Raw genomic sequence first — 21,453 nt, 5'->3', positions numbered from 1 at the left:
GAAAAGACTCAATACTGCAAAAACACAAGAAGAGAAGGTACAAGCTAAAGCTGACTTTAATGAACTTAACAAAATAGTGAAGAGTAGATTTCGACGTGACAAACGAGCATTTATCAATAATCTTGCAACACAAGCTGAGACTGCAGCATAAAACTATGACAGTAAGACCCTTTACCACATTACCAAGAGACTAACAGGAAAATTTTCTAGATCTGACAAGACAGTGAAAGCCAAAGATGGATGGGAGATTATTGTTCCTAATAAAGGAACAGCTAGAAAGATGGAGAGAACACTTTCTGGAGATCTTGAATAGTGAAACAATCGACGAAGAGGAAACAAAGGTGATGACAGAAGAAGAGCAGGAAGATGTTGCTATCAGTACAGAACCACCATCAAGAACATAGATCCAAAGGGCCATTAAAACAACTAAAGAATGGCAAAGCGGCAGATATGGACAATATCGCACCGGAGGCCTTGAAAGTGGATGTGGGTACTTCAGTCGAGATTCTGTTCCCACTTTTCAAGAAGATTTGGGAAGAAGAGAAGATCCCCACAGATTGGAAGAAAGGACTGTGGATTAAACTTCCGAAGAAAGGAGATTTATTAGAATGTGATAACTGGAGAGGGATTACCCTCTTGTCGATACCAAGTAAAGTACTCTCACAAGTAATTTTAGAAAGGATGAAAAAGCGAGTTAAGTCAAGGATGAGGAAAGTACAAGCAGGATTTACAGAAGGTTATTCCTGTACAGACCAGATCAACATACTGCGTATAAATATACAACAATCCACGGGGCTGCAATCGTCATTGTATCTACTATTTGCAGACTTTGAAAAGGCGTTTGATAGTGTACTGGGGAAGAAGATGTGGAAAGCCATGAAAGTGTTTGAGATTCCAAAGAAAATTATAAAGATAACCCAAGAAATGTATGTCAAGTTTTACATCTGGGGATGTTGTCTGAGCCCATCCCAGTAAACACAGGAGTTAAGCAAGGATGTTTGCTGTCACCTATACTACTTCTGATGGTGCTGGATCTTATGATGAAGAAGGCAATGATTCGCCGAAGAGGAATTCAATGAGGACTGACAGGCAGGTTGGAGGACTTGGACTCCGCGGATGACTTGTGTTTGCTAGCCAGCAGTTTTAAGGATATGGAAGCAAAGCTGAATGATTTAAAAACCAAAGCATCAGAGGTGGGATTGAAGATGAATGGAAAAAAAAAAAAAAGGAGATGCGCTATAATAACCGAAACAAGGCACTATAATTTTTAGGAAACCAAGAGATCGAGCAAGTCAAGCAGTTTTGCTACCTGGGAAGTATAGTCACCCCTGAGGGAGGAACTATAGAGGATATATGAAATATAATAAATAAGGCTAAAGGAGCATTTGCAATGCTGAGACCAATCTAGAAATCAGGGGGACTTAACACCTATACCAAACTATGCATCTTCAATACAAATGTCAAGTCAGTACTGTTCTATGGGTGTGAAACATGGAAGACTAACAAACAACTGATTAACAGACTTCAAACATTTGTGAACAGAAGTTTGAGGAATATTCTGAAGATATGGTGACCACAAGTAATCTCCAATGAAGAGCTATGGAGAAGAATCCATCAAACACCCACTGATACTGAGATGCGTCATAGAAAATGGAAGTGGATTGGGCATACATTACGGCGAGATAAAGACAACACAGCAAGACAAGCCCTGGAATGGAACCTACAAGGTAGCAGGAGAAGAGGCAGACCAAGGAACACATGGAGGAGGAGTGTAATAGCAGAAGGGATGAAGAAAGGAGGGAAGACCTGCAAGAGGATCAGGACGATGGTGCAGAACAGAGTCCAGTGGCGGAAGTTCATTGATGCCCTATGCTCCACTTAGGAGATACAGGAAATAAGTCAAGTTACTTGGGGCAGAAATAAGGACGACGTAAAATGCAGACAAGCACACGCATCTTAAGAAATTTGCTCAATTTAAACACTGATACAGGATTTAGAAAGACGTTTTTTGAAGACTTTCGTCTGGAGCATGGCACCGGATGGAAGTGAAACATGGGTGATAACTACCTCACAGAGAAAGAAAACAGAAGCTTTTGAAAGGTGGTGTTACAGAAGAATGCTGAAGGTGAGATGGGCAGATCGAATCATGAATGAAAAGATACTGAATCAAATTAGTGAGAGAAGAACGACTTGGCAAAATTTGACCAGAAGAAGAGATAGAATGATAGGACTTATCTTAAGATACCCAGGACTTGTTCAGTTAGTTTTTGAGGGAAGTGTAGGTGGAAAAACGGCAGGGACAGACCAAGGTATGAATATGACAAAGAGATTATAATAGATGTAGGTAGTAGACACATAGAAATGGAAAGGTTAGCATAGGATAGCATGACATGGAGAGCTACATCAAACCAGTCTATGGACTGATGACACAAACAAGAGGGCGACTGAGGCAGTGTTCACTCAACACCCTGCATCAAGATGTTATGATTACATGATGCTTGCTTGTTGTTTTAAGGGGCCTAACATCGAAGGTCATCGGCCCGTTATGATTACAGGCAAGCACCCTGACCAGGCACACGATCATGTCAAGTATGGACAGAGAGTCTAAACAGCAGATCATACCAGCATGTAGTACGAATGCTTAAGAAGAAGAAGGATTATACTGTTTAGAATTTTACTGACATAGTTAATATCTGTGACAAATGACCAAAAAGCAAATTAACGGACATAATTGTCCAAAAGCACTGCTCTGAATGCAACAAACATAAAATAATGGTTAAACTTTTCATAACCCTCACCAGTGCAGGAAATGCTGTTTAATGCTCATTTATAACTGGGGATGTAAGTAAGTTCTTGACGACTGGTACCAACTGATGTGACGTAATTAGTTCCTAGTACCAACCTAACCCAGTTCCTAGTACCAACTTTGGTCGGGCTGTGTAATTTATTCGTGGTTAGTTGCTACAGTCATAAATAAATACTTCGTTACTATGGCAATCAACAAGGTATTGAAGGTATTATTAAACATGGATTTTGTTCCGTGCGGAGGTTGCTATGTCAAAATTACCAATTTTAATGATTTCAAGAGTAAGTCTGAAGATTTGTTGTCGTTTTATGTTAACCACAGCCTGATAACTAAGGAAAGGAATTGTGAGAAATGTGGCCATAGCACCAAACCCAGTGTTGGCGAGGGAACAAATTATTTTTTAGATGCACTCCAATAAGGTATGCTAAATTTTGATATAAATGTACCTTCCTTCCTCCTATGTACGTTATACTTTGTTTATGTGTATGTATGAAATAATTTTTCAGCATTCGTCTACCCTGGACCATTAGTGTTACTTTTCAGAAAAATATGGCTAGCCATAGAACAATCACAGATTTTTTCATTCCTCCTGTAAACAAGATGTTATCATTACTTTCATTAATTTCCCTCGTATCAATTACAAGACTGACATCAGTGCGATCTATATTTTACAGTGGTCAAATTTTACAATAATATAATCATCACACTTCCTTTCCCCTGGACGAAACATTATGGCTAGCCCTGGACCATTTAAAAATGTTATAATTTATCTGGCCTGGCTAGTGACAAAATCATTTGACTGGATAGGTTAGGTCCAGCTGGTGACAAAACCATTGGCCTGGATAGGTTAGGTCCAGCTAGTGACCAAACCATTGGTTTGGATTGGTTAGGTCCAGCTAATGGCAAACCCATTGGACCGTGATGAAGCAAAGGGAGCCTGGGGGCATGAGCCCCCAGCCTTACTGTGTCCAGTTTTACAAGTTGTCCATTTCATGACCGTATCGATGTTTAATCAAGAAGTATAAATAACCACCTAATCGATATTTTATTATTGCCTCAGGCAAAATTGAATAAAATTAAAACTTACAGGACATGTTTCGACCACTTAGTGGTCCTCTTCAGCTGTATAAATAAAGAACTGAAAAGAAAAAACATTATGACAATAAGCACAAATAAAAGTTCTTCGGAGACTCCTTTGATAAAAATGGAGGTCATCAGAATAGGACATCTTGCCTCTCGTTCTTGTTTGGAAAAGATGTTTATTCTGCGCTGTCTAGAGGGTCTGTCTGTGAGCGCGACCTGGTGAAGTAACGATGTGATACAGTTTGACAGTACATGGTAAGCTCTGGAGAGAAGGGAAGTAGAGTTTTATCGTCATCTAAAATAACATGTGAGGGAGGAGGGAGATTGGGCTGTGCTTCTTCGATGTCGTGTTTGATTATATCTCTTGTTTGTCTAGTCTGTTTCATGTCTACCCATTCTAAGTATTTGCTAATATTCTCGTATAAGATGTTTTTATGCTTGTTTTCGTCGAGATTCTCTTCACCGTTTTCCAATTTATCAAGAACGATGTGGATGTTTTCCAGGTTGTTCATAAGATTACCTTTATTTATCATACAGATAATTTGAAGGTCCTGTTTTATATTGGTGAATTTGTGGTTGGACTCTTTCATATGGGATCCCATGGCAGAGAATCTTTTGTATTTTTCAGCGTTGACGTGTTCTTGATATCTAATTAAGAAGTTCCTTCCAGATTGTCCCACGTAAGTTTTTTTTACATTGAGCCCAAGTCAGCTTATAAATACCCGATTCCTGGAATTCGTCATCTTTAAGTTTATTAGCTTTATTGTGACTAAAGAATCTATTTTTTGTGTTGTTTGTAGAGAAGGCTACTTTGGTATTGTGTTTCTTGAATAAGTTGGTGATTTCGTAAATCTTCGGGTTATTAAAGGTGAATTTTACATATCCTTTTTCTTTTTCTGAATGCTGTTTAAGTTTAATTTATTGTTGGTATTTGCATTTAGTGATGATTTTATTGATGAATTTCAAACTGAAACCATTATGTAGAGCCTGTTGACGAATGAAAGAAAGTTCCTTTTTTCTGTCTGTTTCTGTTAGCTTATTATAGTTTCGTCAACAAAGCCTTTGAAATTCAGTTAACAGAAACAGACAGAAAAAAGGAACTTTCTTTCATTCGTCAACAGGCTCTACATAATGGTTTCAGTTTGAAATTCATCAATAAAATCATCACTAAATGCAAATACCAACAATAAATTAAACTTAAACAGCATTCAGAAAAAGAAAAAGGATATGTAAAATTCACCTTTAATAACCCGAAGATTTACGAAATCACCAACTTATTCAAGAAACACAATACCAAAGTAGCCTTCTCTACAAACAACAACACGAAAAATAGATTCTTTAGTCACAATAAAGCTAATAAACTTAAAGATGACGAATTCCAGGAATCGGGTATTTATAAGCTGACTTGTGCTCAATGTAAAAAAACTTACGTGGGACAATCTGGAAGGAACTTCTTAATTAGATATCAAGAACACGTCAACGCTGAAAAATACAAAAGATTCTCTGCCATGGGATCCCATATGAAAGAGTCCAACCACAAATTCACCAATATAAAACAGGACCTTCAAATTATCTGTATGATAAATAAAGGTAATCTTATGAACAACCTGGAAAATATCCACATCGTTCTTGATAAATTGGAAAACGGTGAAGAGAATCTCAACGAAAACAACGAGCATAAAAACATCTTATACGAGAATATTAGCAAATGCTTAGAATGGGTAGACATGAAACAGACTAGACGAACAAGAGATATAATCAAACACGACATCGCAGAAGCACAGCCCAATCTCCCTCCTCCCTCACATGTTATTTTAGATGACGATAAAACTCTACTTCCCTTCTCTCCAGAGCTTACCATGTACTGTCAAACTGTATCACATCGTTACTTCACCAGGTCGCGCTCAAAGACAGACCCTCTAGACAGCGCAGAATAAACATCTTTTCCAAACAAGAACGAGAGGCAAGATGTCCTATTCTGATGACCTCCATTTTTATCAAAGGTGTCTCCAAAGAACTTTTATTCGTGCTTATTGTCATAATGTTTTTCCTTTTCAGTTCTTTATTTATACAGCTGAAGATGACCACTAAGTGGTCGAAACATGTCCTGTAAGTTTTCATTTTATTCAATTTTGCCTGAGGCAATAATAAAATATTGATTAGGTGGTTATTTATACTTACTTCTTGTGTCCGCTTTCACATTAGCGTCAGATCTGGACCAGTTATAAATGCTACTGCTTCTCTTGTATACACATAATTCTGTTCCCATTATTTGGGTCGTACGAATTCCACGAGTGACAACAGTGCAATCTATGCTTTACAGTGGCAGGATCTGTAATTACTGTATCGTTAGTTCTGAACCACTTAAACATGTTATTATTTGTCCTTGTCATTTATATTAAATCATGAGTAGAGGTATTCCAAGAATGACAACAGCACAATCTATGCTTTACAGTGGAGAGGTCAGTAATTACTGTATTGCTACTTCAACTATTTAAACATGTTATTATTTGTCTTTGTTATCGATATTGGCAGAACTATAGTAACCGGGCCTCAAGGTTTAGTAACACGAGCCACCACTAGGTGGCGCACGCGAGTTGACTGTTGCACTAGTAGCGTGGAGAGGGAGCGTCGAAGAGGAATAACAATGCTGCCAACTGTTGGTTGTTGGTTTGATATGGCTATATTTTTTTTCTTGCCGTGCAGACAGTATGTGCCTCGGCGATAGAAAAGAGCCTGTCGAAGGGAGCGTGGCCACTGTTTTCATGACGGAGATTGGCCTGAATGTGCAAAGATAGGTTACAACTACTAAACTACTTTTTTTATTGCCGTGCAGACAGTATGTGCCGCGGAGATAGAAAAGAGCATCGCGAAGGGAGTGTGGGGGTCCCCTGTTCTCAGGACAGAGATTGGCCTGGATATGCAAAGGTAGGTTACAACTACTAAACTACCTTTCTTCTTGCCGTGCAGACCGTACACGCCGTGGCCTTTTTAAACTTCCCTGGCCGCTTCATAATTTTTTTCTTCTGCAATGCTTGGTTACAAAATCTCAGCCTCATCCTAGGTATCAATTACATCATCCTCTTCCATACGTGAACCAATAACCGTTATAAGCAATGGAGTATTGCATCTAAAACAGTATTTTTGGTTATAAAAGTAAATGTAGTTCTAGGGGCGGGCGGGTTGTTTCCTGGCAAGCGTATTGAACACATCTCTCTTCCATGATCATTTTAAGGTGAGAATAGCAGCATTTAAAGTAACATTTTATGTAATAATCCATGAGGCCCGGTTACTATAGTTCTACCTTCATGGCTGGCGGTTGCACGAATGAACTCTGCCATTGGCTGAAGACTTGCCCTATGAAACGTCACTCCCATAATTCAAGACAGGGAGATATTATTCTTATTAATTTTATATGCTTATTCCTTCAATTCTTCCTCCTGACTACAACGATGATTAGTGTGTCGGTAACACTGCCTCATCATTTTAGATCTTTGTATACCGCCCAAGTTGGTCATAACTTCTTGCGGCTTGAATTATGGGAGCGACGTTTCATTGACCTAATCTTCAACCAATGGCAGAGTCCATTCGTGCCATCGCCAGCCATGATTATTATGTTATTTATGCTAGTGAGGGTTATGAAAAGTTTTACCATAATTTTTTGTGGAGGGAGGAGAGAAGGTTTAATACGGTCACTTCTCTTGATGCACGGAAGCAAAATAAATAACTGTATCACACATAATTGAAGCAAGAGATACTGCCATATCTTGGATCACTCTTGTACTTGTGATCCAGAAGATTATAAAATAATACTGCTTAAATCTCACAAAATTTCAGGATATTCTTCAATTATCTTCAACTGATTATGTAACACCCATCCTCAGCTGCTTTGCCTTGAGTCTGCAATCGCTCAAAAACGGTGAAAGTTTTGCACTCCAAGAAAACTAGATGGACTGTTAATGGTACATTACTAAGAACTTGTAATAAAGGACTTGCTATGCATATAATTTATAACTGATAATACCAATGCATACCAGTATAGCTGACATATATCTTTAACTGAATACATTATATTTCCTCAAAGTCCTCCAGTTTCAATGAATATGACGATTGAACTCGCCTTTCAGAAGAACACAATTATGAAATGCATGCTTGCATATCGAACACATAAGCAATACTGAACACATAAGCAATACTAGCAAGTTTCAATGCAAGGGTGTAATATAACCTTTCACTGTAATACTACCTTAATGTTGTCAATATTACTGCCAACTTCTTCTACTACACCGGCAACTTCTTTGCCTAAAATTGCAGGCAATTTCGGCAGAATTGCGTACGCGCCCTCTCGAATGTACGTATCCACAGGATTTATACCGGCAGCTCGAACACGAACCAATACCTCATCCTCGCTATGCGTAGGGACAGGAATGGTGTCTATTTGGAAGTTCGTTACACCACCGAACTTGTGAAGTCGAACAGCTTTCATGTCTCTGCACAAACTTGATCCAACTGGAAGAGATTATAAAAGAAGGTATTATAAGACAGATCAAGTTAAAGGAAAGAGCATGCCATGCGTTGATTTACGTAAATTCCTAAATTGCCATCCAAATGGGTAACTACTCCTACATGAACTTGCAAATCTGCACAACAGTAACATCATCAGAAATCTACGTATCGTATACCATTCAGATAAGAACTGAATGCTTTAGACTTCGTTTCTATGATGACATAACACTTTCACGTCTCAAACGTCTCCGACAGCTACGAGTTACAGACAGATTGCGACTGATAAATAATGCAGGCAGCCAACAGAGACCGGATATTGAACAAATTACCCTAAAACATAACATTTTGTATAAGGTTTGTAAGTCACAACGAAAATAATTGAAGTATTTGGACATAATATTTAATAATGTATGTTTTAAATGATCATAAAGGCGGTAACATTCACGTCATCAAAATACGTAGGTTGTAAGACGAGTGCTTCATCTGTAAGTTGGTACACGGGAAATTGCGGAGTTGTTATATAATTTGATAATACCGATAATACGTTCAGCTTCGTTGTTATTGCTAATTTTTTATGGTCATATTACACCGTTTTCCGATATCATGGACCTGACATTCCAGATCACTTGGTGTTTTAAATTTAAAGGGCTAATTTCAAGGACCTTTGCCTTCCTTAAACTCAAGAGCGAGTGATCTGCAAAAGCCTCTCTCTTCGCATTAATTGTTCCGTCCGGCACTAGTAGAAACTAACAGAATCACCTCGAATACCTTGTTCATTCCACGTTTCACATATTGTGAGCCGCTGTTGTTCTTTTAAAAACCTCGTTTGTCTAGGTTAGGGTATTCAGGACCGTGTTACTACCTGAAGGAAACACTGAACCCTGTGATTGTACCGGTATTTGCTTGTAAGTATTAAAAAAATACAAAAAAGAAAAAAAAAAGAGAGAGAACAAGAAATGGACGAAGTCAAATTATGTTCGCTAACAGCAACCACTATTATTATAGTCGAGGAAAGAAATCACTTCCAGGCGGGGACGGTTGAATGCGGTACATCCTTGGCGTCCTTTGCCTGTCGTAAAAGGCGTTGACAACTAAAGGACATTGCTTCCACTTGCTTGCTTCATCTTTCATATCCGACTTTCCTTGGTCAACATGTGTTCTCTTCCGACGGTATTGGCTGATATCTTCATTTTTCGAAGTGTCGGATCCCTTCCCCTCTGGTTAGTGTTAATAGAGGATGGTTGCCCGGTTGTACTTCCTCTTACAAAAGTACTCACCACCACCAGTGTGAGTGAGGGTGGTTGAACACATCCACGCTTTTTCCCCTGCCTGTCGTAAGAAGCTACTAGGGGCTCTCAACTTGGAACATTGGTTGGCGACCACAATTCCCCTAGCTGGGCCTAGCATTCCTTTCACTTACACTAGTGTCCAAAAGTTAAGCATAAGTTACGAGTAAGCACGGCAACAGGAAATAGACCACAAATTGCACGACAGATGCACCTACCAACCTTACGTGTTTGTTCTGTATAGGAAAGGAATGTCCCTGCTTTGACTAGTGGCGCAACCGCAAGGTAAACACAGCCAGTGCCTGCACCCCGTATTCCCTCGGTCATGTTTTCCCTGTTATAGTGTGCGGGGTGTGGCCTTGTTATGAACGTGACAACATAATGGCACAACGACGCCATTTAGACCCCGTTTTGCAGGGTAGAATACTCGGCCGCCTGGAAGCAGGCCAGACACAGACCGAAGTTGCCGTATCCTTGAATGTGCCACAAAGTGTCATTTCCAGGCTTTGGAGACGATTTTGAGACACAGGAGATGTTAGTTGTAGGCCAGTACCAGGTCGACCAAGGGTAACCACCCCACAGCAGGACCGATGTCTGGCCTTAACCGCCTGACGAAATCGGAGTGCACCTACAAGACAATTGTCGGCGGAGCTCTCAGCTGTTTCAGGGGTTGCTGTTTCTCGGCAAACTATGAACTGGAGGCTAAGAACAGCAGGGATGTTTGCGCGACGACCAGTGGTGTGCGTCCCGCTCACACCAGCACAGAGACGGGCCCGTTTACTGTGGAGCCGTCAACATTGAAACTGGACCATGAATGAATGAAGGCATGTGCTCTTCACTGATAAATTCCGCTTCAGTTTGCAGAACGATTCTTGTCACACCTTAATCTAGAGAGAACTGGGTAGCCAATACAACCACAGGAACATCGTGGAACGGGACCAGAATGGTGGTGGTGGTGGCATCATATTCAATGGCCATACGGACCTGCACATCTTCATGCGTGGTCCGAGGAACACTGTTAACGCTCGGAGATACAGGGATGAGGTACTGAGACTACATGTTTGACTCTTCAAAGGTGTGGTTGGTCTAGACTTCCTTTTAATGGACAATAATGCCCAACCGCAATGCGCTGCTCTGGTGCATGAATTTCTGGCTGGGGAAGACATTCATCGTATGGACTGGCCAGTGAGGTCTGCAGATCTGAATCCTATAGAACATGCCTGGGATGCATTGGGGAGGCGAATTGCATCCCGTCAGCCTCCACCAATGACCCTCCAAGACCTTCGTATTGCCCTTTTGGAGAAATGGGATCGACTGCCACAAGACCTCCTGGACCATCTGATAGAGAACATGCCACGTTGCTGCAAAGCATGTGTGGCCATTAGGTGTAACCATACACCCTATTAACAGCATATTTTGTTGTGGAAGACATTGCCAAGTTTTGTTAGTTGTTGTCAAAGGTGTACCTTAGCTATCAGAACCTTTCTGACACCGTTTTTTTTTTTTTTTGACAAGTTGTTTGACTCACTCAGCTTCCATTTGTTCAGCAATCTGTCTGACATTCCTTTCAGGCGGTATGGCCTCGTTTAGTGATTATGCTTAATTTTTGGAGACTAGTATACTTGTGTCAGGCCTCTCAATTCCATCTTTATCTGACCTTTGTTGGTCAAGTCTTGTTCTCGTCTGACCATGAGAGCATTAGGTTTGCGAGGCCTTGGGAGTTTTTCATTTTCATGCCATCTGTGGCCCTTTCCCTGCTTTTGCTGATACCTTCATTCTTTAAAGCTGGGCTGAGTGGCTCAGACAGTTGAGGCACTAGCCTTCTGACCCCAACTTGGCAGGTTTGATCCTGGCTCAGTCCGGTGGTATTTGAAGGTGCTCAAATACGTCAGCCTCGTGTCAGTAGATTTACTGACACGTAAAAGAACTCCTGCGGGACAAAATTCTGACACATTGGCGTCTCCGAAAACCGTAAAAGTAGTTAGTGGGACGTATAGCGAATAACATTATTATTCTTTGAAGTATCAGACCTCTTCCTTTTTCCTTTTGATTAGTGTTAATAGAGGAAGGGACTTCGGCTACCTAGTGCTGAATCGGTAGACCTCGGTTATCTTTAAGATTCGTATTGGCAATCTTTGACACACAAACTATGAATCACCGTGAGACATCTGGCGTACACTTTACGCACTAGTACTGTTGTTGTTTACACAGCAAAGGCAAAATATAGAATTCATGCTAGGAACAAGATTTGTATTGAGAAATGTTATATTATGTTATATAATGTGTGTGTGACACAGTTGTTGGCTTAAGATAATAAAGGTTTAGAAAATTTATATCGATCAATCATACTATCGATTCAATTCAGATTTCATTTCCATTCAGTTGGTGGTATTACCAAAACCGGGCTAGCTCCCTCCTTACCCCTCACCCCCGTAAAACCAAGTATCCCTAAAAATTTTGTGGACTGTACTTCATCTTAAAACAATAATCATCATCATCATGTCCGACTCATTGGCTGAACGGTCAGCGTACTGGCCTTCGGTTCAGAGGGTCCCGGGTTTGATTTCTGGCCAGGTCGGGGATTTTAACCTTAATTGGTTAATTCCTACGGCTCGGGGGCTGGGTGTATGTGTTGTCTTCATCATCATTTCATTCTCATTACGACACGCAGGTCGCCTACGGGAGTCAAATAGAAAGACCTGCAACTGGCGAGCCGAACCCGTCCTGGGATATCCTGGCACTAAAAGCCATACAACATTTCATTTCATCATCATCACCACCACCACCACCACTAACGGTCTGCAACTGCCGCCTCAGTCACTTGACCCCATCTAGGGACACCATAACGACGTCCATGTGGGGGCTTGTGTGCTCGTTCATCCAGAGAGCTGTGCCAGCTCAGGGTTACCCATCATGTTGGATTGACCTCAGTGTAGAGCCAGACTAACAAGGTGTCCCCCCTGAATTGCCTGAGAGGTGTCTCTGTTCTTTATTAACGCTCCTTTAGTCGCTTATGGAGATTTTCTCCGGGCCGATTACATTTTGCACGGTACTGAACTTCTCAGTTGAACTGTTGGTCTCCCCACCCCTATACCTTTCTCCTTGTTCATTTGGACTCGTCCTGTGAGCATTTCGGCACAATCGTGCATCCTGTGAGCGAGTGTGGGATCATTGTTGTGACAAGTGACATCACCTGGACGTTTCCTCCGTGTGCAAATAAGCAATAAACCTTATAGTTTAGTGCATATTATTTATTTTCCAGGTCGATGACTTTGTTGTTCTGTTCTTCTAAACGTATTTTAGAAAAATATTATTACATATTTCATGTGATGTGATCGTCGTAGGTAATATCATAAGACCATTCATCACAGTTAAGGTGTACAATATTCTGATTTTAGATCAAACAAACTGTGTAAGAATAACCTACTGATACTTAAAAGGGTTTCTTTTAATTATACCAAAGAATACTGGAAATGAACATGCCAAAACGTCTCAAAGGACGAAAATTACGCACATTTTTAGCCCAGGAGGTTACCTCCGTGTGTGACTAGTAACGTAATAATTTTCGCGCGACTAAAGAAGGGTTAATATTTTGATTTTCCTCCTTCCTATCGCAACCTGAATTTTCAGTTCTCTTACTGTCTAGCCAGACTCTCTGCCTCGGTATCCCCCCCCCCCCTCATGGGTGGGAGTGGAGCTGCCAATTATGTTCATCGTTGGTTGTAAGTGTACCGATAGAACAAATGTACCACATACTCGCATATTTACACATTCAACTGCCTTGTTTTTTATAAGTACAGCCAGGCGTAGGACTCAATGGAAAATTACCAGTCCGTTCCTTGTTAAAAATGCAGAGTTTACTTACGAATTTATGTAACTGCTGACATAGCAAAACAAAACAAAAAACCCCCCTACAATTTATGTATATATCTATATAAATAAAATCGTAACGATTGTGAGTCTGTACAATGGCGGAATTTTCATTCAGTTATCCCTTTCAGGTGTAATAATGACCATCTGCATAGTTTTTTAACTTGGGAGTCTGTCTGTCTGTTTGTCTGAGTTCTTATAACTTGAAAACAACTAGATATATTTCTACCAAACTTCATATTTGGAATCCACCTGTCCCACAAAATTAACACAACCATACTTAATGGAAATCTACTTGCCTTAATGGAAATCAATTTCTAAAACTTTTTTCTCGTGTGCATCATTTCGATATGAGGATTAATAAGGGAGATATCATTAATGGACCGTTTTTTCAGCCTAACTTTGAGCGGAAATTCTTTAGCTTTCTTATTTATCCTGTCAATTTGTCTGTTTGTTGAGTTCTTATAACTGGGAAACTACTCTATATTTTTCTACCAAACTTTATATCTGTCCTTGGGTAGATATTAGGGTCAATATTATTTCAAAATCCCAGATTGGTTTGGGAGGGGGTCTATAGGAAGTCAAAACAGTGATTTTATCCTTCCACAAAATACACATGACCAGCCTTAATGGAAATAAATTTCTAAAAATGTTTTTTTTCATGTGCACTTTTCGATAAGAGGATAACAAGGGAGTTATCATTAATGAACTGTTGAACAGGCTGTCATGTCATTTCAATTTGGGATAAATGGTTTAATTAAAGAGCCATTTTACGCTTTTCAATAGAACAGATAATAAGAGAGGTTGTCGTCAGTGATTGGTTTCATGAGTCTTCAGCCACAATACCACTCCCGGTTTCAGATGAACAGCAATATGTAACCGAGAAATAGGAAGAATTACGCACAACTTCGGACCAGGAACTGTATCGTTCAATAAACTCTGTGATCTACCCCATTTTACTACCACGTGCTTTCGTAAAAGAATATCAGTTTAACATGCCGTATTAAACGCTTGAATACACTCATGTAACTTTGCATAACTTCATGAAAGAATCTTGAAAAATGATTACCAGTTCCCGTGCAATTAAAAAAAAAATTACCCAAATTGTAACTAACAAAATAAATAAAACTATACAATGCTTAGCCAAGAAGCTAGAAATTCCCTCCCATCTCATACCTCTTCCCATCCTTTACCCACCTTCTTCCCTCACATCTAAGTCGACAAACTTGATCATTACATGTTATAATTCTCAAATTTTGGTCCGTATTGAATTGTATTATAAAGTCAAAGAAATATTAAAGTTTATTTATTCCACCTATTCAATACATAAAAAGTGATTTTAGTTAAGAATTAAAATCTGTGAATAAAATTATAGGGACATGTTTCATCCTTTATTTAAGGGCATCTTCAGCCTTAATCTCAAACTGAAAGATAAAAAAATCAGGATCCTGATTGTTCTTAATTGTGGTTGATTTTTTTTTTTTTTAATAAACGTCTCATTACTAACTTTAAAATGTATTTAAACTCAACTTGGAGTAATCAGCAACATTCTTCATCATTATTCTGACGTTTGAACAGTTTTAAGATCCAGACTTTTCTCTAACACCCTCAACCAACACAGGGCGCAACTTGTTACCACATTTTTAGACAAGGACATTCAAGAAAGTGTATGAATTATTACTATTTGTTTGTAAGACTTTGTTAAAACTTTATTTTTAAGAATATCTTAACTACTGTCAACCATCTCGCTGATATTTCCTACATCATCCTCACATTCATTTGTAATTTATTTTTTAAAAAATCAGCCGCAATTAAGAACAATCAGGATCCTGATTTTTTTATGTTTCAGATTGAGATTAAGGCTGTAGATGCCCTTAAATAAAGGGCGAAACATGTCCCTATAATTTTATTCATAGATTTTAATTCTTAATTAAAATCACTTTTTATGTATTGAATAGGTGGAATAAATAAACTTTAATATATCTTTGACTTTAAACTTGACCATATCGGTCCTTAATTGGTCTGTATTGATTAATAATAACAATAATGTACAACAGGTGATTGTTTGGTCTACCTTACCCAAGTCTCAAGATACAACATCTCATCACATTAACATTAAACATTTTCCTGTATAACCTCAACACTAGTCACAATTCAAGAGTGTTTTTAAAATATGTTCCATGTCTTACGTGTTGGATTACAACAGGCATTATTATACAAAAAACATCAAAATGTATATATAGTGACTAGACTTGGTGAGGTAGATTTTGATGTAAATACGCCGATGAAGGGAGTTAAGGCTCCCGAAACATGTACGTATAAATTATTCAAATACTAATAATATATTGACAGGGCGGACCAAACAATCACCCGTTGTACATTATTGTTCCCTCACATCTCCCAAACCCGCCCGAATCTCTTGGCCAGAGAGAGGGCGTAACTGTCTAGATGGCCTTCCTCACCCCTTCAGGATGGCAAATGAAAGCTTTTGTTGATGATGACGACTCCACAGTATGCACTAGCCATGTGTCGGTAGGTGTGCGTGTTACCAACTTATCAGCCCAAATTGGCACACAGGTGAAATACTGGCAACCAAGAATGAGTTAGCTAGAAAATTTATTATGTCCAATAATGGACCAATTATATTGACATCATCAATATCGTATTGATACATACTGGGCGAGTTGGCTGTGCAGTTAGAGGTGTGTGGCTGTAAGCTTGCATCCGGGAGATAGTGGGTTTGAATCCCACTGTCGGCAGCCCTGAAGATGGTTTTCTGTGGTTTCCCATTTTCACACCAGGCAAATGCTGGGGCTGTACCTTAATTAAGGCCACAGCTGCTTCCTTCTAACTCCTAGGGCTTTCTTATCCCATCATCGCCATAAGACCTATCTGTGTCGGTGCGACATAAAAGCCACTAGCAAAAAAAAAAGTATTGATATATAAAAATGTGATTATGGATTTACTGTACATGCAATTATTGTATGCATGCCTTGTATTGTGATAGTATATGCTATTTACCACTCTGTATACTGCATGCTTCTCTTTCAGCAATACCCTGTCAGAACACTGCTATGTTAATGTGTGACAAGCGACAGGAGATAACCGGGGTTTGAAGGAAGCCTGCGTTAAACGTATGGTGCTGAAAAGTCATATTGATTATTGTGATGTTGAAAAATGTATTCTCTATTTGCAAGCTAAGTCTTAAATCCTTTCAAATTGATGATGTGGAATAATCTGATCAGTTCTGCAATTTCAAACAATTTCTGAATGAGAGTAACAGTGACCCTGAATTTAACAAGTTACCTTCTAGTCAGAAATAGGCAAAGTATTTCAATTCACGTAAGTCAGCTGATTGTAGTTCAGAGTTATTAAAACTTGCAGAATACTTTTTCCTGTACCAGGGAACAATGCAAATGTAGAAAAACTATTTTCATTGATCTCAGCAGAATGGATTGATAAGAGAAACCGTTTCAAAGTAGAATCTGTGAAAACCCTCTTAATGGTTCAATATAATCTAAAGGACTTTACATGTGTATCTTTCTATACGTCGGACATATCAAAACTTCTGAAGGCAACTGAATCTTCAAAAAAGTACCAGCAAGGCATGTAAATTACTTTCATTGCTTAAATTTTGTAAGAACTTACTGTACAATATATAAATAGATAAATTTTGTTTATGTAAGTGAAAATTAGAATATATATCTACATTCATACTCTCAATGGAGGATTTTTGTGTCCTCTTTTTTTCCCAACATTGTCCTCCTTTTTAAATAATTTTGTTTTTAAAATGTATTTGGATTTAGTCACCCTTTTCATGGTGAGCCTGCTTTTATATCTCTGGTGGTACAGGAGTAGGAACATTCTAGTTTCGTTTTCCAGGGCCTCAGGTTTGATTTCCAGTCAGGTCAGGGATTTTTACCTGGATCTGAGGATTAGTTCAAGGTCCACTCAGCCTATGTGATTACAATTGAGGAGCCATCTGACGGTGAGATCGCAGCCCCGGTCTAGGAAGCAAAAAAATAACAGTCGAGAGGATTCATCGTGCAGACAACATGACACCTCATAATCTGCAGGCCTTCGGGCTGAGTAGCGGTTTCTTGGTAGGCCATGGCCCTTTGGAGCTGTTGCACCATGGGGTTTGGCTGCTTGAGGCACAACATGTAACGAGAATATACTGACCTAAGACTATCCTTTGGGAGGACAAAAGCCAGAGTCCCATCCTGGTCACATCCTGAGAAGACCAGAAGATGGCACAAGGAAGGTAATTACAAGGAGGTAGACCGAGGATCACCTGGAAGAGAACTGTAGCCGGTGCCAACAAGACATGAAATGAAATGGCATATGGCTTTTAATGTCGGGAGTGTCCGAGGTGGTGATTATTGTTTTAAAAGGAACTACAACTAGGCAACCATCCTCTATATAACACTAATCAGAGGGAAAAAATGGAAGGGGTCCGACACTTCGAATAATGAAGATATCAGCCTAAGGAAGACAAGGGCCACGAAGGGTGTGAAAATGAAATACTCCCTAGGCCTCCATACGTAATACTGTAGGGGTTGGAAAAGAACAAGAGTTGACCAAGAGAGGTCGAAGAGGATAGATGAAAGTTAGGAGCCTGGCACAAGTAAGTGAAAGCAATGCCAGGACTCAGCTAAGGGCCCCGTGGTCGCCAACCCATGCTCCGAAGTTCAGAGCCCCTGGGGCCAGGGGTAGTGTCAGAGGACAAGTTCGGCTCGCCATGTACAGATCTTCTGATTTGACCTGCGTGTCGAGATGGGGGTGAAATGATGATGAAGACGACACATAAACCCAGCCCTCGTGCCAGTGGAATTAACCAATGATGGCAAAAATTCCTGATCCTGCCAGTAATTGAACCCAGGACCCCTCTAACCAAAGGCCAGCACACTAACCATTTAACCATGGAGCCGGATGCCAATAAGACATGGAGAGAGTGGACAGAACCCAATGGAGAAATTTCACTGAGGCTTTATTTTCTGCTCAGGAATCATTGTATAATGTATATACTGTACCTGTATATGCTCTGTTTAAATTCTCTTTTGACTAGATCTACTCAATATTATCTACAGCAGTGACTGACACAATATGGTGAAATTTTAGACTGATCCTGGCTTTCATTGTTGATAGAAATTGACAAGCTTTGATGTTTTTCAAGATATTACACTAGGTTAAAATGTTAAAAGCATCTATGTTTCTGCTACACTTTGGCAGTTTTCATGAGGACACAAAGGCACAGGCTGGTGATGCCTACACTTTTACAGCAGCCAGGATGCTTTGACTTTCCTCTCCCTTTCCAAGACCTGCATAGTGCAAACATTGCATTCATTCTTCTGTCATCTGGCAGAGAGTAATGGTTGCAAAACTTTGCTCACCTGCAGGCTGTTTCCTCCTTATTGAAACAGTTGTCGTACACTGAGTGGCCAAAGTTGATGGGAAGACACTGAATTGAATGTTAATAATGAACTGTTCCTCTGCGAGCCCTCAAAACGGCAGCAATACTGTGAGGCATTGACTCAACAAGGTGTTGGAATCGTTCTGGAGGGATCTGGACCCACGCATTTTGCACTGCTACCCACAATTGGTCTTGCGTAGTTGGTGCGGGGTTCATGGAGTGTACACCAGCATCGACAATATCCCATAAATGCTCTATTGGATTAAGAGCCAATCCATGGTTGTAACTTCACTGGAGTGCTCCTTCAAGCACCTGTGTGCCACCACAGAGCAGTGACATAGTGCATTGTCCTGTTGAAACACAGCATCTCCATCACAGTACTCTAGGGCCAGAAAGGGATGCAGATAGTCTGAAAGAATGTCCATATAATGTGCACCTGTCAGTGCTCCCTGCAGCCGGACAACGGGGTCTAATTGTGACGATGCCCAGACCAGAACTGAGTCACATCCTGCCTGAACACAACCTTGTTGACATGCAGGATCCATAGCTTCATGGAGCATACGCCACACTCTCTCGCACCCATCAGCTCGATACAACTGGAACCAGGATTCATCGGACCATACCATACGCCGCCACTGTTCTATGGTTCATTACCGATGATCACAGGCCATGCATGTCGTTGAGTTCTGTGTCGAGGTATCAGCAAAGAGACACTAGTTGGTTGTCGGCTGGTGAAACCTATGCGGTGCAGTTCCCTCCTTACAGTCTTGGCTGAAATGGGTTCCTGACTCCCAACATTCAACTGGGTAGTGATCTGAGTCATAGCAGCCTATCGAACGCTCAGTATGGTTCTGCGGAGGCGACGTGATGTCCGTTCGTTAAACACCTATGGTCTTCCCATGCGGCAGTTTATGTGGGTGGTAACATTCTCTCTGCAATATTGAAGATCCACCCTCGACGCTCTATACCTCGGAAACCAGAATTCGCGTGTAATCTCTGCAATGCTATGACCCATGCGCCATGAGCCGATGATCATCCCACGTTCAAAGTTGGTTAACTCGCAATGTGTTGCCATTTTCATGACACTGGTGTCTGTGAAAGACTGCTCAGCTACGCCGCAACGCTCAGGAGTCATACATGGCACATTTTCTAATGGGACACCCATTCCCATGACTTTTGGCCACTCAGTGTATAACCCATCATTAACTTGAGCACGATACTGATGGGTGCTATCCAGATTTGTAGTTTACTCAAATTTTACTTCATTATTAAGGAAAGGGTGAACATACTTTGCCATTGCAGATTCTTATGGTTGGATGCGACGACAATGACACTTATACTTTTTCGGCCTGGTATTAATGGTATGTTTAGTGGTCCCTATATAAAACCTCCTGCATAAACAGGGAATACGGTAGATGCCCCAGCACTGAAAAGGGTCGAGAGGGTCCTTCGTTGAGTGTAACTTCTGGGATATTTTCTTCATTGTTGTAACGGCGGTCTTGATGTTGTGACACCTTAAAACCCTGATTGTAATCACTGGGAGGTATGGAAGGAATGCTTTTTTCTGACGTGTCTCTTCTTCTTTCTCTCAAATTAAGGAGAAGACTCGATAGCCCTCTTAATGTCAGTTCTGATGTAAACCAGAGAAGAGAAGCTCCACTTTGTTCTGGTACAGATCTGGCTGAAACAGCATGCTCATTATCGCCTGATTTTATTTAATCTTCTTCCTAGTATAGAAATATGGGCATTCACCACCCATTGTCATTTCATCCTGACAGTTAAAAGCAGTGTAAACATAGACATAAAAAAAACGTGAAGCTTGTCAGTTGATGGAATTCTGTTATAAGTAAATACCAGGTGAATATTAGTACGATGTGAATTTTTATGAGGCCTGCAAACAGGCTCTTGAGGTCACTGTAGCCCAACTATTTGTTGTGTCTTGTCAGATGTACAAAGGGCACTAGGAAAGTTTTGCAATAAGCAAAAACGGTTGGCTGGACAACCCTGTTATGGTGAGGGATGAAAAGAGGGGTGAAAACCGGTCTAGAAGACAGCAAGGCACGATCTTCACACCAGTTGTTACCAAGCAGTGGGATTGAAAGCAAGTTAAGATGTCATTGTGGTCTAAAGGTGAATATCGCGCAATTATCTGCTACAAATTTGCTCGTGGATTAACTGTTGACGAGTGCCTGGAGGAAACGACTCCTGTGCTGGGGAAAGACTGTCCACATCGGACAACAATTTTCAGCTGGTACATAGAGTTCCAGAGGGGAAATTTTGGGGTTGAAGACGATCCTTGTTCTGGGCGACCGTCTGAATCAGTGACTGAGGAAAACATTGAAGCTGTGAGGAAAATGTTGCCTTTGTTTTTATATTATTGTCACATGCCCATGCAAATGTTAACCCTGTTGTAGCTCCCTTACTTGAAGGAATGAGTGAATCAGAACGGTGACCTCCCAGCTGACCTTTCCTCATATTGTGCTTCACGT

At 40.3% G+C, this 21,453-nt stretch overlaps 1 protein-coding gene and 1 long non-coding RNA gene across 4 annotated transcripts in view; one reads left to right on the top strand and one right to left on the bottom strand.

The window, feature by feature from the left end:
• Positions 1–8,693, bottom strand: part of LOC136873864 (quinone oxidoreductase) — a 129,570-nt gene extending 120,877 nt beyond the window's left edge. The window contains exons 1-2 of one of the 3 annotated variants that reach the window (XM_067147160.2): positions 8,572–8,693; positions 8,136–8,398 (exon numbers count right to left, since the gene is read on the bottom strand). In XM_067147160.2, coding sequence (XP_067003261.1) covers positions 8,136–8,375 — 240 coding nt within the window. In that variant the 5' untranslated portion in view covers positions 8,376–8,398; positions 8,572–8,693. Of the gene's footprint in view, positions 1–8,135; positions 8,399–8,509 lie in introns of all 3 variants that reach the window. The other 2 variants (XM_067147159.2, XM_067147157.2) reach the window with 2 other exon arrangements.
• Positions 8,694–8,902: 209 nt separating this feature from the next.
• Positions 8,903–21,453, top strand: part of LOC136874716 (uncharacterized) — a 41,021-nt gene continuing 28,470 nt past the window's right edge. Inside the window, exon 1 of the long non-coding RNA XR_010860279.2 lies at positions 8,903–9,300. This is a non-coding gene — a long non-coding RNA (uncharacterized lncRNA). The remainder of the gene's footprint in view (positions 9,301–21,453) is intronic.

The sequence above is a fragment of the Anabrus simplex genome, chromosome 5 (genome assembly GCF_040414725.1).
Source record: "Anabrus simplex isolate iqAnaSimp1 chromosome 5, ASM4041472v1, whole genome shotgun sequence".
NCBI classification, from domain to species: domain Eukaryota; kingdom Metazoa; phylum Arthropoda; class Insecta; order Orthoptera; family Tettigoniidae; genus Anabrus; species Anabrus simplex.
The sequence above is the reverse complement of the archived record's forward strand: the minus strand, read 5'-3'. Positions and strand labels throughout refer to the sequence as shown.